At 45.4% G+C, this 13,977-nt stretch overlaps 1 protein-coding gene across 3 annotated transcripts in view; it reads left to right on the top strand.

The window, feature by feature from the left end:
• DYNC1LI2 (dynein cytoplasmic 1 light intermediate chain 2) overlaps positions 1 to 11,175 on the top strand; it is a 35,194-nt gene extending 24,019 nt beyond the window's left edge. Inside the window, exons 13-14 of one of the 3 annotated variants that reach the window (XR_002831822.1) lie at positions 9,758 to 9,894; positions 10,242 to 11,175. Coding sequence is in view for 1 of the 3 variants with exons in the window: in XM_023763147.1 (XP_023618915.1) it covers positions 9,758 to 9,841 (84 nt within the window). In the remaining 2 variants the exon portion in view is untranslated. Of the gene's footprint in view, positions 1 to 9,502; positions 9,730 to 9,757; positions 10,134 to 10,241 lie in introns of those variants that run through there. The other 2 variants (XR_002831823.1, XM_023763147.1) reach the window with 2 other exon arrangements.
• The last annotated feature ends 2,802 nt before the right edge of the window (positions 11,176 to 13,977 follow it).

Here is a 13,977-nt window from a genome sequence, read left to right as displayed (position 1 = left end):
GTCTTTATTCTTTCTTATGGCTTCATAGTACTCAATTATGTGGATGTTCCATAGTTGATTCAACAAGTCTCCCATACCTGGACTTTTAGGACATTTCCAGTCATGTGTTTATATAATGCCACAATAAATAGCCTTGTGCATACGTTGTTTTTACTTGTGGAGATGTATCTTCAGGGTAATTTCCTAGCAGTGGTTCTACCCAGTCCAGGGGTGGGGAACATTTGGTCTGGCCCTGCCAAGGCATTAGGGGTGAGTTAATTAAATGTTTGACCAAATATAGCAGGCTGATTTTTTAAAATATATTTTTATTTCTTTCAGAGGGGAGGGGAAGGGAGAGGAAGAGATAGAAACATCAATGATGAGAGAGTCATTGATGGGCTGCCTCCTGCACACTCCCTACTGGGGATTGAGCCTGCACCCCTGGCATGTGCCCTTGACCGGAATCTAACCCAGGTACCTTCAGTCCACAGACTGACGCTCTATCCACTGAGCCAAACCAGCAAGGGCAGCAGGCTAATTTTTAAGTTGATACTAAATTCTCTATGGCCCTCGAATGATGTTATAAATTTACAAATGGTTCTTGGCAGAAAAAGGTTCCCCACCCTGTCCTAGTCAAAAGGTAAATAAAGGTACATCTGTAGTTTTTGTTTTGAGATGATCATAGTCCTTTCCATAAAGGTTACATCATCCTGTACACCTACCAGCAGTTGTAGAAATTAGGAAGTTTGGTGAATGAACACTTATTTGGGGGATTATTTGGTGACACTAGCAGTAGCATTGTAAAGCAAATGCTTATTTTTAGAGATTGCTGTATTCCAGTGACTCTAGATGTTTCATATAGAGTGATTTAATTTTCACAACAACTCTGAGAGACAAGTGCCTCTATCATCTCCATCTTAGTTTCCAGATGAGGAAACTGAGGCATGGATAGACTAAACAGCTACCAAGGTCAGAGCCAGAATTTGAATCCAAGAGGTTTAGCTTCTGAATTTCAGCTAATTGTGGTGCTGTGCAGGTGTTTATTATACTCATGTAAAACAGATGGGGAAATAGGCCCATTGAAAGTGTTTTCATATGTGGTCCTAAGCTCATGTGTGCTGCTGTTTAGCCTTTTTCCCTTTCTGTCACAGATGGAGGAGCCATTCTTGTTAGGTGGGGAAATATGGCAGAGAATGTACCCAAAGAGAAAGAATACAGCACACCGGTAAAAAAGGGGAAGGGTTCACAGTCAGTTACTTTGCTGAGAAAGGCAGGTTGTGCCTGCCACTCTCCTATCTTGGAAGGATAGCTGCCTCTCAGGGCATGAAGAGTTTAAGGGGTCACCTGTGGTAAGGGCTTTTGGCAGGCCCTGAGATGTAGACTTTCACCAGGTCTACATCCGGGTTTTTTCTCCTGCCACCTCTGTATTGGGAGCAGTGCGTGGAGGGAGGCAGCTGAACTGTTGGGAAGAGAAGGATTAGGCTCCGGTGGGTTCCAATCCTGGTACTTCCTCTGACCTTGTAGAAGTCTTACTGTGGAATCGGGCAAATTTAGTTTAGACAGATGAGCAATTGATCAAAAAGCAGAACAAGAAAACCACCAAAATTGGGGAACTTCACCCTTCTTAGGCCTGTCTTTGTAACGTGGGGATAAAATGTCTTTCCATTCATTGTGAACATTAAAGGAAGTACACATGTGCCTGGCATAGGGTAGGTTTTCAATGTGATTGTTGACCCTGAAAACACCTCCAGGAAACTCCCTAATAAACATTGTTCCAGCAACGCCCCCTTTGTAGAATCTACCATTTCCATTGGTGGTATTTTACATTTTGTCGTTTAAATATCATTTCTAAAGAAAACAGGTTGGAGGGATGGATATCCTGTAACCATTCTCCTGGTGTAGTTCCCATGGGATGCCACACACAGCTGAGCCCTGATCTGGAGGCAAGGACAGTGCTTGCTCTTTAGTGCTGTATTCCTTACCCTGCAAGGCCTGCAGATAGCCGCAAGGATGCAAAGTGCTATCTTGATGCCTGCTCTGACTTGACTTGCTTGATGAGGCACAGATAGTGTGTTCTGATTAGGAGGAGACTGAGGTGACAGGCCTGTAGCCTGTGTTGGGAGCAGGAAGAAGCCAAAACCACTGCGCATGGACAGTGTACCCTGCTGGTGCAATGGGCCAGGCCACACTTGAGACATAGCCCAAAGTCTCTTCCTGGGCTTTGATTCTGAGGAATCGTACAGCTTGAAGGAGGAGGAGGTGCTGAGATAGCAGGGGATTGAGAGGCCAGGAATGGGGCTTTGGGGCTACCAGATCAGTGGGAACCAGGGTTCTTTTGGGGAGGGTTGAGACCTTGGGCAGCATTTCACAGAGGAGGAGCCTAACCTTTCAAGTGCTTCTAATCTTGTTAATAAATTCCTATGTGAATAAAGTTAACATTTTTTCCAGTACTGTTAACATTGAATTGTGTTCTATTTTGTTTTGTTAATCCTCACCCGAGGATATTTTTTCCGTTGATTTTAGAAGGGAGGGAGGGGGAAAAAGAAGGAAACATTGATATGAGAAAGAGACATTGGTTGCCTCCAGCAAGTGCCCCGACTGGGGCCAGAGGTCGAACAGGCAACCCAGGTACATGCCCTTGACTGGGAATCAAATCCAAGACCCTTCCCTGCACGGGCCAATATTCTATCCACTGAGCCACACTGGGCAGGACTGAACTGTGTTCTATTTTTTTTTTTTTTTTTAAATATATTTTATTGATTTTTCACAGAGAGAAAGGGAGAGTATATGATGTTTCTCTAGAACATTTACTGGAATGTAGTTACCATTCCTAAATGGTCATCAGACTTCTCCATCTTCCCGCAACCAAGGTACATGCCCCTGACCGGAATCGAACCCGGGACCTTTCAGTCCGCAGGCCGACGCTCTATCCACTGAGCCAAACCGGTTTCGGCTGTGTTCTATTTTGATTGTTTTCATCAAGCAACTCAAGGTAAGTCACAAGAATGTCAAGGTATTTTCATATATGATGTTTCTCTAGAACATTTACTGGAATGTAGTTACCATTCCTAAATGGTCATCAGGCTTCTCCATCTTCCCCACCCTGCCTCCCAGCAAATCTCAGTTCCTCACTGAATCAGTTCCTTTAAAGAACTTCTATTTCAAGTTCTAGAAAAGGCAAATAAGATCTGAATTTCATATTATAAGCATCTTAATTTTTGTTAGAAAAATTCAACAATTTAAAATATGTCCTTTTTAAGGCAGTAATTTATTTAGAGAATGGGGTTGCTTGGGTACATCTGTCAGCAGCCTGTGGCATGTTACATCTGTCCTTGATATTTAAAATATTTGGCACCATTTTGCTGGGAATCCATTTCTGACCTACTCAGAATCATCTAACAAATGTTAGCCTGGAATTAAACTTTGGAGTGTATAGGACACTAAACACTGTACTTGTTTAAACTTTGCAAACAGATAAAATGTGCATGTTAGAAGGTATGTCAGCAATTCCAATTACTCTTTGGTGGTTTTGCTCCCTGAAAACCCATCTGAGAGGATACGTTCTCTCTATGGCAGGCCCACAGGAGGCGAGCAGGCAGCAAGTCACTTAACCTCTCTGAATCTTAGCTCCTCTTCTGGAAAATCTCACTTATCTCGTAGGCAAGCTGGCTGCCTTGAGATGCCTGCTTCAAGCAGTGCCCAGCATGCAGATAGTCCTGAAACTGAACCAGCCCTGAACTAATGGTATGAGAGAGAAAGATTTTAGTTCTTGAAAAGGCCTGAGAAAGCATCACTTTAAAGATGGGGAAAGAGCCGGACTGGTGGCTCGGTGGTTGAGCATTGACCTATGTCAGGGCACATGCCCGGGTTGCGGGCTCGATTCCCAGTAGAGGGATGCAGGAGGCAGCCGATCAATGGTTCTCTCTCATCACTGATGTTTCTCCCTCTTTCTCTCTGAAATCAATAAAAATATATTAAACAAAATGATGAGGAAAGAGACCAGAGGGGAAAATTGTCAAGGTCACACAGAAGGGAGCAGAGTCGTGACTGAGAATCCAGGAGTCGTTGCTGCCTCCCTCTACCCCATCTGCATACTTTCCCCACCCTGGGCAGTGCCTAACACCAGGTTTTAAATCCGAAGACATGAACTGCTAGTTTAGACTGAGCAGGAGAGCTATTTTAGGGCAGACAAGCTTTCAGCACACCATAAATTTCATCACCTGGGCAACTGCCTGATTTCTTAGGCAAAGCAGTTCTCTGCCATCTGCATGCGTGGGCTTCCGCATAAGTGGTTGAAGTATGTGGCCTCCTGGGGCCTCCTCCCTGCTGCTCTCAGCAACTACTGCTATCTTCCGAGGAATGGTGGGCTTAAGTGGGTGACACTCGAGATGTCAGTGATAATGAAGAGAACTAGGTGGACCCTGCTCCTACGGGGCAACAGACAAGCCAACTGATGTCTACCACACAATCAGCTTCTCTGCTCAAAATAAAAACCCAGGTCTGTGGCAATCTTCCTCTATCTCACTGATTTGGCCTTAAAAGTCTTTAGGTGGACAGAGCGTGGTAGATGTCTGGGCTGGGTGGGAGCTGTGAAGACCCAGAGCCAGTCTTTGGAACCTGAGCAGAGTAAAGAGAATGTCTCTGGGGTGTTGGGGGACCGGACGGGAAGGTGGCGTGGCATGGAGAGGTAGCCCAATAGGGTGAAAAGGGCATCTTCCTGAGGGAGAACGTGGTGGTGGTGGTGGGGCACAGGGTGTCAGAACCCAGTGGGGCTGGCCCGACTCCGTATAAGCTTGTGGGGGGAAGGGCACCCATTGAATAAAATAGGAAGTCATGCATCTATATTGATATAAATAAACTGATTGGAAGTTGCATGAGAAATAGCATTCCTCAACAAAATTTAAATTTTTTTTTTAATTTATTGATTTTTTACAGAGAGGAAGGGAGAGAGATAGAGAGTTAGAAACATCGATGAGAGAGGAACATCGACCAGCTGCCTCCTGCACATCTCCTACTGGGGATGTGCCCGCAACCCAGGTACATGCCCTTGACCGGAATCGAACCTGGGACCTTTCAGTCCGCATGCCGACGCTGGAAGTTTCATGAGAAATAGCATTCCTCAACAAAATTTAAATTTATATAACTTATTCCGTGGGTTATCAGACATTACAATTAATATTTGGACGCTCAAATTGTCCCAGGTTTTTTTTCTTTATTACAAGGGAAAAAGAATAACTTGCAGCAGAGAAGCCTGGTAGACACAAGCCTAATCAGCTGATCAAAGGGAGCATCATTAGGACAAGAAGCAATCACAGGCCTCCTGACACGCTGTGCTAAGAACGCATCACTTCTAGGGTGTTTCTGCCCAAAGTGTAACCCTGAGGAAACATCAGACCAACCCAAATTGAGGGGCATTCTGCAAAACAATTGGCTGTAATCTTCAAAAGTGTGAAGGTCATAAAAGTCAAGACCAGTCTGAGGACCTGTTTCAGTCTGAAGGAGACTAAAATGACATGACAACCAATGGAATGCATGATTCTGAATGGGGTCATTTTGCTACAAAGACAGGGACATTTGGCAAAATTTGAATGGGATCCGAGGGCTAGTGGTAGTGATGTGTCAGTAATGATTTCCTGATTGTATTCTGGTAAAGGAGAATGCCCCTGTTTGTAGAACATGTCCACTACTAAAGTATTTGGGGATGATGGGGTATTAGATTGGCAACTCACTTTCAAATAGGGAAGTGGGGGGAGTTTTTTGTACGTACAGCCTTTTAAATGTTTAACAATAAATTTGATATTGTTTCCAAATTAATTAAAACAATCTTTAGGTCTGCCCATGTATACAGGCTAAAAAGTGCAAGTGGTGTGACATTCAGGCCTTTGGCAATAGCTCCTAGAACCTTCACCTGCATGACTTCTTTAAGTGTTTTCCTCAGCCACTATTTCATTCCCCCTCCCCCAATGTCTTGGTCTCCCAGACTCTGCCCTTCGCGTGTCCCAGCATCATGTTTTCCTGTCCACTCTGATCACTTACCTAAGGCCTGTCTGTCCTCAGGCTTAGCTCACACACCCACAGATCTGGAGGGCTTCAGCCCACTTCCTCTCCAAGAACCAGGCTCCCTGAACCACCTTGAGAGCGTTCCTGGCTGCCCCAGGCTCCCCAAATGAGTCTGGGGACCTTTAGGTGGTATCCATAGATAAACTCTTGGGGACTCTGAGACCTTTTTATTTTTCAAGGTCCACCATTTTTTAAAAATACATTTTTATTGATTTCAGAGAGGAAGGGAGAGGGAGAGAGAGATAGAAACATCAATGATGACAGAGATCATTGATTGGCTGCCTCCTGCACGCTCCCTACTGGGGATCAAGCCCACAACCCAGGCATGTGCCCTTGACCGGAATCGAACCTAGGACCCTTCAGTCCACAAGCCGATGCTCTATCCATTGAGCCAAACCAGTTAGGGCAAGACCATATTTTTTTTTAAGGGCTCTGTACATTATTCAGGGTAACAGAATCTCTACTCCCCATTTGATACAGAGGAGATAAGATTTTGAATTATTCATCTGTACTTTTTGTTTTCACCCAAATCTGATCATGTCAGTCCCTGCTTAAAGAGCAAAATGCAGCTCTGATGGCTCCCCTGACTGCTGGGGCTTTGGGAATCTGTTCCCAGCATGGCAGCCTACCTGTCCCAGCCCCTGCCTTCAAATAACTTTTAACCTCTCCCTGTCTGGACAGGAACCCAGACTGCTCACCTCTTTCTGAACCTCTCCGGCCTTTCTGATAGGGCCTTTGCTTAGGATAGCTATTCTTCCCAGAATGCCTTGCCCTGCCTTGCTCATTCAGAATTATTATGCTTTCAAAGCTCGTTACAAAATGTTTACAGCAATGAGTAAACATTTGCTGAGTATCTACTTTGTCTCAAGCACAATTCTAAACTCTTGACGGATGAGGAAACAGGCCCACAGAGGTTAATATCTTGTCTGAAAATACTCAACTAGTGAATATAATCCTGTGTCCCATGAATGGTTTATTGCATGCCTATCCCACATCTGGCCCTGAGACACAATGGAGATAAAAGAGGCCTTTGCCCTTTCAGAGCTTATGGCTGGAAGGGCTGCAGATGGATGAGTAAACAGTGAGTCAGAACCCCTGTGATAAATACTTTGATTAAGGAACTAAGAAGGCCAGGGCTGGAGTACCTGACCCAGCCTAGGGACTCAGGAATTGAGGGACATTCTGCAAAATGTTGATACTGTTTTGATATCTAGCTGGAAGAGTGGACATCTAGCTGAGCCCTACAGGATGCCAGGAGTTAGCCCACCTTAGTGGCTGTTTTGAGCATTTAATGAGTTAATATGTGAAAGCCAAGTAGAGCAGTATGTGGCACATGGGGTGTACAATAGCTGTACCTCCTCCGCCGCCTCTCCCTCCTACTAGCCTCATAAAGGAATGGGTGTGCCTACTGGCGGGGGGCATCAGGTGAGATTATGAGTTATGCTTTGGCCTCATGGAATTCAGGGCACACAATTCCATGACAAAGGTAGTATCTGTGGGCAGTTGGATCTAAGTGGCTGGAGCTCAGGAGAAAGGTCTGGAGTCATAGGAAAGGAGATGAAGCGAGTACAGTTGTTCCCTCTTACCTACGTGCACATTAGCAGTTTCAGTTTCCTGAAGTGTCAGTTACTCTGGGTCAACCTCAGTCCAAAAATATTAAGTGAAAAATTTCAGAAATAATTCAGAAGTTTTTAAATTGTGCATTGTTCTGAATAGTGTGATGAAATCTCACGCTCTCCCATACCCTCCTTCTCAGAAGGCGAATTGTCCCGTTGTCCAGTGACTACATACTGTAAATGCTTCCTACCCGGTAGTTACTTAGTAGGATTGCCACAGTGCTTGTGTTTAAGTAACTCTAATTTTATTTAGTAATGGCCCCAAGTGCAAGAGTGGTGATGCTGGCAGTTCAGATATGCCAAAGAGAAACAATAAAGTGCTCCCTCCCCCGCTTTAAAAAAAATACTTTTTTTTTTTTTTTACTGATTTTTAGAGAAGGAAGGGGAGAGGGAGAAGAGAGAAACATCAATGTGAAGGCAATTCATTGATCAGCTGCCTCCTATCTGGAATCAAACTGGCAACCTTTTGGTGCATGGGACGACATTCAACCAACTGAGCCACAAAGGCTAGGGCTAAAGTGCTCCCTTTAAATGTAAAGGTGAATATTCTTTTAAAAAAATATATATATTTATTGATATTTTACAGAGAGGAAGGGAGAGAGAGAAACATCGATGAGAGAGAAACATCGATCAGCTGCCTCCTGCACACCCGCTACTGGGGATGTACCCGCAACCAAGGTACATGCCCTTGACTGCAATTGAACCTGGGACCCTTCAGTCCGCAGGCTGACGCTCTATCCACCGAGCCAAACCGGTTAGGGCAAGGTGGATATTCTTGATAAGAAGAGGAAAAATATAATATGCTGAGGTTGCTAAGATCTATAATAAGAATGAGTGTGGAATTGTGAAGAAAGGAAAAGAAATTCTTGCTTGTTTTGCGGTCATACCTCAAAATGCAAAAGTTATGGCCACAGTGCATGGATTAGTGCTCAGTTAAGATGGAAAGTGTACTCTCCCTGCCAGGAGCATGCTGTCACCTTGCCCTTCTCCCTCCTCTTCCCCCACAGGCGTGCACCTCTTAAACTCTAAGGGTCTCCACAAGACTTGCAACCAGGGGAGCAATGGGTAGTGGCAGCTCGTCCTGGGCGAAACTCCTGAACCCGTCTCCAAGGCCCCCTTTTCTCTGACTTTCCAGTGGGTCAAAGCAGCCCCGCTCAGGCTCTCTCCTGTTGCTGCTTCTGTCCTAAGCCCTGCCTTGTTTCACTGTCCCCAGCTTTAATACATGCACACACACACACACACACACACACACACGATGGAAAGGCAATAAATTTATGGGTGAAAAACATGAACAGAAAATGTGTTGCACCAGAAAGCACTGAGCCTGCAGGAAGACTTCAGCAAGGGATCCTCTGGAAGGAGTGACACCAAACCATTTACGGCAAGTAAGAGATGGTTACATAAACTGGACCGGAGGGCCGGAACAAAAGCATGGATGGAGTGTTTGTGTGAACTAATATAAATTCAAAGTAAACATCATTACATAAAAGGGTACAGTCTTTTTTTTTTTTTTTTAGTTTTATTCATTTCAAACGGGCCGGATCTGGCCCGTGGGCCGTAGTTTGCCCACGGCTGCTCTGGAAGGAGTGACATCAAACCATTTACAGCAAGTAAGAGATGGTTACAAAAAGGTATTGTGAGAGAGACCACATTCACATAACTTATTACAGTGTATTATTATAATTATTCTATTTTTATTGTTAATCTCTTGCTATGCGTAATTTATAAGTTAAGCTTTATCATATGTAAGTATGTATAGGAAAAACACATATCTATGGATGTATACGGTTCGGTGCTATCCGCAGTTTCAGGCACCCACTGGAGATCTTGGAATGTATCCCATGCAGGTAAACGGCATGGCTGTGGCCTGAGAAACGAACTGTAGGGGCCAGTCCTATGACTATGACTGAAAAGAGCAAGCAGAGAGAGAGGATGGTCAGGAGAGCCTGGAGCCATACAGGCCAAGCAGGAAGGCAGACACATTTGGCAGGATCACATGCTGCTGAGTCAACTCCTTCTTAGCCTTCAAGACCCAGCTTAACTCCTTAGAGCCCTCCCTGCCCTCCTGGCCCAGGTAATTGTATTGACCTTATATCCTGCAGGTACTTGGAGCAGCACAATCCTGCCCCCACCCCAGGCCTAAGCAGACTCTTAGAGGAGTTGCTGAGAATCTACATCTCGAGTGATGCCTCTGCGCATGGAAGTTCACGAACCCCTGCGTTCTGGAGAAAATCCCCAGGTGGGAATCTCTGGCTCAGCTCAGGTCCCAGGCCCACCCTGAGCTATGGTCTAGGAGGGCAGGGAACCATGCCTGCTCATTCTTGGGTCAGGTGCCCACTCTTCCTGGGAGGTGGAAGTAGAAGAGGAGTAGGCCCAGGACAAGGTGGTGGGGCTGTCATTAGAAGCAGGGGGCCCGGTTGGTGTTGCTCAGTGGTTGAGCTTCGACCCATGAACCAGGAGGTCACAGTTCGATTCCTGGTCAGGGCACATGTCTGGGTGGCGGGCTAGATCCCCAGTAGGGGGTGTGCAGGAAGCTTCACTGATATTTCTCTCTCTCCCCTTCTCCCTTACTCTCTCTGAAATCAGTAAAAACTTATTAAAAAAAAGAAAAGCGGGGGATGGATGCTTGGCAGACAGAAGCAAACACGTCTGTCCTGGTTCCACAATTACTACCCGCACAGTTCTTTTGAGAGAGCCTTGGAGCCCCAGCATGCAGTGCAGGGCCTGGCAGACGGGGGTGGGCCACCAGCAAATGTTTGGTTTATGTAAGTTGCCTCCTGGCTACCGCAGCTGCTCCCTGAGGTTCACAGGCCAGTGTAGCCAGCACCCGGCCTGGCATGACCGTGGGTCCTGGGGGTAAGTGAAGGCAGTGCTCACATTTCTTTGGAGCCACCCTTTGCGCCTTCTTCCCGGAAGGCCATTCTTCCTCTGCCATGGGAAGGGAAGGCAGCAGGCAGCCGGGGAGAAGCCAGCAACTGCCGAGCAGACGAATCTTCCCTGAGTTGTCAAGTGCCAGCAAGGTCTGGAGGCCACAGTAGCAACAGGGGTCCCACAAAGGCTGGGATTCCACTGGAGGCTCCGGGGAGGGACGCAGATGGATTGGCTGGGGTTGTCCTTGGTCATAGGAACCAAAGGAATGTCAAACTGGAAAATCCCAGCGAGCACTATTTTTAGAGAAGATTTGGAGAACATTTTTCCGGCTGAAGAGACAAGTTTTTTCAGAAGCAGCAGTTGACTCTAACCCCTGAACCGCTCCGCCTGGAATTTGCCCAGGCCCCGGCCCCTCCCTCCAGACACGTGGGAACACTATTGGAGGAGCCCCGTCAGTCCCCCCACAGAAGACAGGGGCATCTGCTGCTTTCAAACGCCGAAATGGGTTGTTTATTTTTACATCTTTGAGTCGAATCCCTCAGATGTAAGGGATTTATATGGGCACTTTTCTTTAAAAGGCCTTGTAAGAATAGAATCATTTCAAAACAAGTTGTAAGTCATGTGACAATAAACATGAGACTTTCTTGGGTGTTTGGTTCATGCTTAATATTGATAATTATTTCTGATAAACTTAATTGGTCTTCCTACTATATACTTTATACTTGAAATGTTCAATTTCACCACCACTGTTTATTTTGGGGGGGGGGTTCTTTTTAAAAAATATATATATATGTATATTTTAAAATTTTTATATTTTTATTTATTTCATAAAGGAAGAGAGAGAGAGAAACATCAATGATGAGAGGGAATCATTGATTGGCTGCCTCTTGCATGCCCCCTACTGGGGATCGAGCCCGCAACCCAAGCATGTGCCCTTAACCGGACTCGAACCTGGGACCCTTCAGTCTGCAGGCCGGTGCTCTATTCACTGAGCCAAACGGGCTAGGGCTCAACACCACTGTTTATATTTTTCTGTTTGAGGTAGAAGTCTCTAGGGCTCCTGCTAATTACTGAGCTTACTAAAAGTAGTAGATTCGATCTATTGTTTAATTGGAGTTACAGGAAAAGCTACCCCCATCCCAACACTCACAGAGATGCACTGGGAGACCTCAGTAAGAAATGAAGTGAAATGGGAACCCCCCTCTCACCTCACCATTATCAGGCACTGTCTCCAGGGGAAGAACCTGCAGGGCCACAGTTTGGGAGGGTGTTTTGCTCCCAGCCCTTCATGGAATTTAGAATCTAACGCCCTTGTAGGATCAATGCTTTTGACGTTAAGAACCCTCCATGAGTCCATGGAATCACTGTGCTTGCAGAGAGGGGCTAGACTAGAGTGAGGAGTCCCCCGGCTTGGAGGTGGTTGTCCTTGGAAGGAGACCAGCCCAGGGCTAGCAGAGTGGCTGAGGGACTTGGGAAGAGGCCAGGCTTGATCCAAGGAAAGAAGAGTATCCTGGGGAGTATACTCTCAGGATGAGTTCAGGGACTGAGATAAGAATCAGCATTACAGCTGCTGGTAGACTCTTTCCACTGGCAGCAACTAATAAAGTAGCATCTGGTTTATTAATCAGTCTCTTCTGAGTCCGGTCGCCTTGAGTCAGCTCTTGATATGTGGCTCAGACCCTGAAACCCAGAGACCTGTCCAAAGGCTGCCTTGGTTTCCTACGCATCTATCGCTAATTTAGCTTCTCTATCATTTATTTATCCTCATTTTGACTTCAGCTTTTGTAAACACCCTAGAGGCACAGCTATAGCCACCGACTCATGATATATTGCAATTTAACACTGAGGAAGGCACCAAAATACCATTTTTTATCTACTATTACTATGTGGGATGAAGTCTGTGAACTGTTAAAAAGCAAAAGTAAAAAATTTGAGTCTGTCCTTGGAACTAAAAATAAACTTAGGCTAGTGTCCAGGGACAGGAAACAATAAGTACTGGAGGAGAACCTCCAATCTTGCCATGCTCAACCCATCTCCCTCTTGTGGCCAGAGAGAGCATTCTAAAAGGCCTCACCAGGCCCTAGCTCGTTTGGCTCAGTGGATAGAGCGTCGGCCTGTAGACTGAAGGGTCCTGGGTTCAATTCTGGTCAAGAGCACATGCCCTGGTTGCGGGCTCAATCCCCAGTGGGGGGCGTGTCGGAGGCAGCCATCCATGATTCTCTCTCCTCATTGATGTTTCTATCTTTCCCTTCCTCTCTGAAATCAATAAAAATATATTTAAAAATAAATAAATAAAAGGCCTCACTCTCCTGCTTAACATTTCATCAGAGTCCACCCTCTCATGGGGCCCGTGAAACCCTGCAGAGACTGGCCCATGGCTACCGTTCAGCTCAGGTCTTGTCTGCCAGTCCTCCCGCCTTGAATGCTGGGCTGGAGCCTCTTCACTGTGCTTTGCTTTTGCTTGTGTCTGAGCCTTGGCACATGTTCCCTCTGCCCAGAACACACTTCCACCCACCCTTCCCATCCCTTTGCCTAGCTAATTGCTGTTCATATTTCGAATATCAGCTGAAATTCTGAGCCACAAACTCAATTAAATCTTTGCTGGAAATCCCCATACCACCATGAGCAACACTCAGCACACGCTGTTGTATTTACTGGATTCAGTGCTTGTTCTTCACGGCTCTGCTGGCAGGAGCTCTATCTGCCTTGTTAGCCACCGACTCTCATGTTCCTTTTTGTAAAAATGTTTTTCATTTAGATTTTATTTTTATTGAAGTTATAAGTGCACATGGTTGAGAGAATCAAATAGTTCCACAAGGCCTCAAACCCCCACTACATTTCCTGCCTCCAGAGGCAACACTTTGTAACTTTTAACTCGTTAGCTTTGTTTTTACCTTTATGTATTTTTTTCTTCTTGAAAAGTATTACATATGTCCTTTTTTTTTCTCCCAAGGGCCCCTTCTAGCCCGCCCCCACCCCTTACCTTTATATTCGTAATGAACACGCATATACTGCTACCTCCTGGGTTTTCAGTTTTAAGCATCTACTGATCTCCCCTGATGAATGATGAGTATTTCAGTCTCTTGCACACCCTCCCCTTTTCCCTATCACACGTGCATACATCTGGACCCCATCCTCTCCTAATATGGTCACATACTTTTGGATAAGTCAGTATTCATTGTTTACATTATTATAATTATGCAAATATTATTCACAGTTGAGCCTTGTGATTTACCATACTTATCCTTTTCTAGACATCATTTTCCTGCAATTAATATCTATGAATATTTGCTTAGTTTCCTAGGCATTTATCACTAGTTTATTTCAAATCTTTCCCCAAACGATGTATCTTCCTTTGCTGTAAATCAAGTATTTTCTTAATTTCACCTTGAAGAAGTCTCTTGAAGTCTCTGGCTGCTCCAGTCTGGGCTGGTTGACTCCCAGCCCTGCT

This window comes from Myotis lucifugus, unplaced genomic scaffold, assembly GCF_000147115.1.
Source record: "Myotis lucifugus unplaced genomic scaffold, Myoluc2.0 scaffold_274, whole genome shotgun sequence".
NCBI lineage: Eukaryota > Metazoa > Chordata > Mammalia > Chiroptera > Vespertilionidae > Myotis > Myotis lucifugus.
Note: the sequence above shows the minus strand (reverse complement) of the source record. Positions and strands in the feature narration are given on the sequence as shown.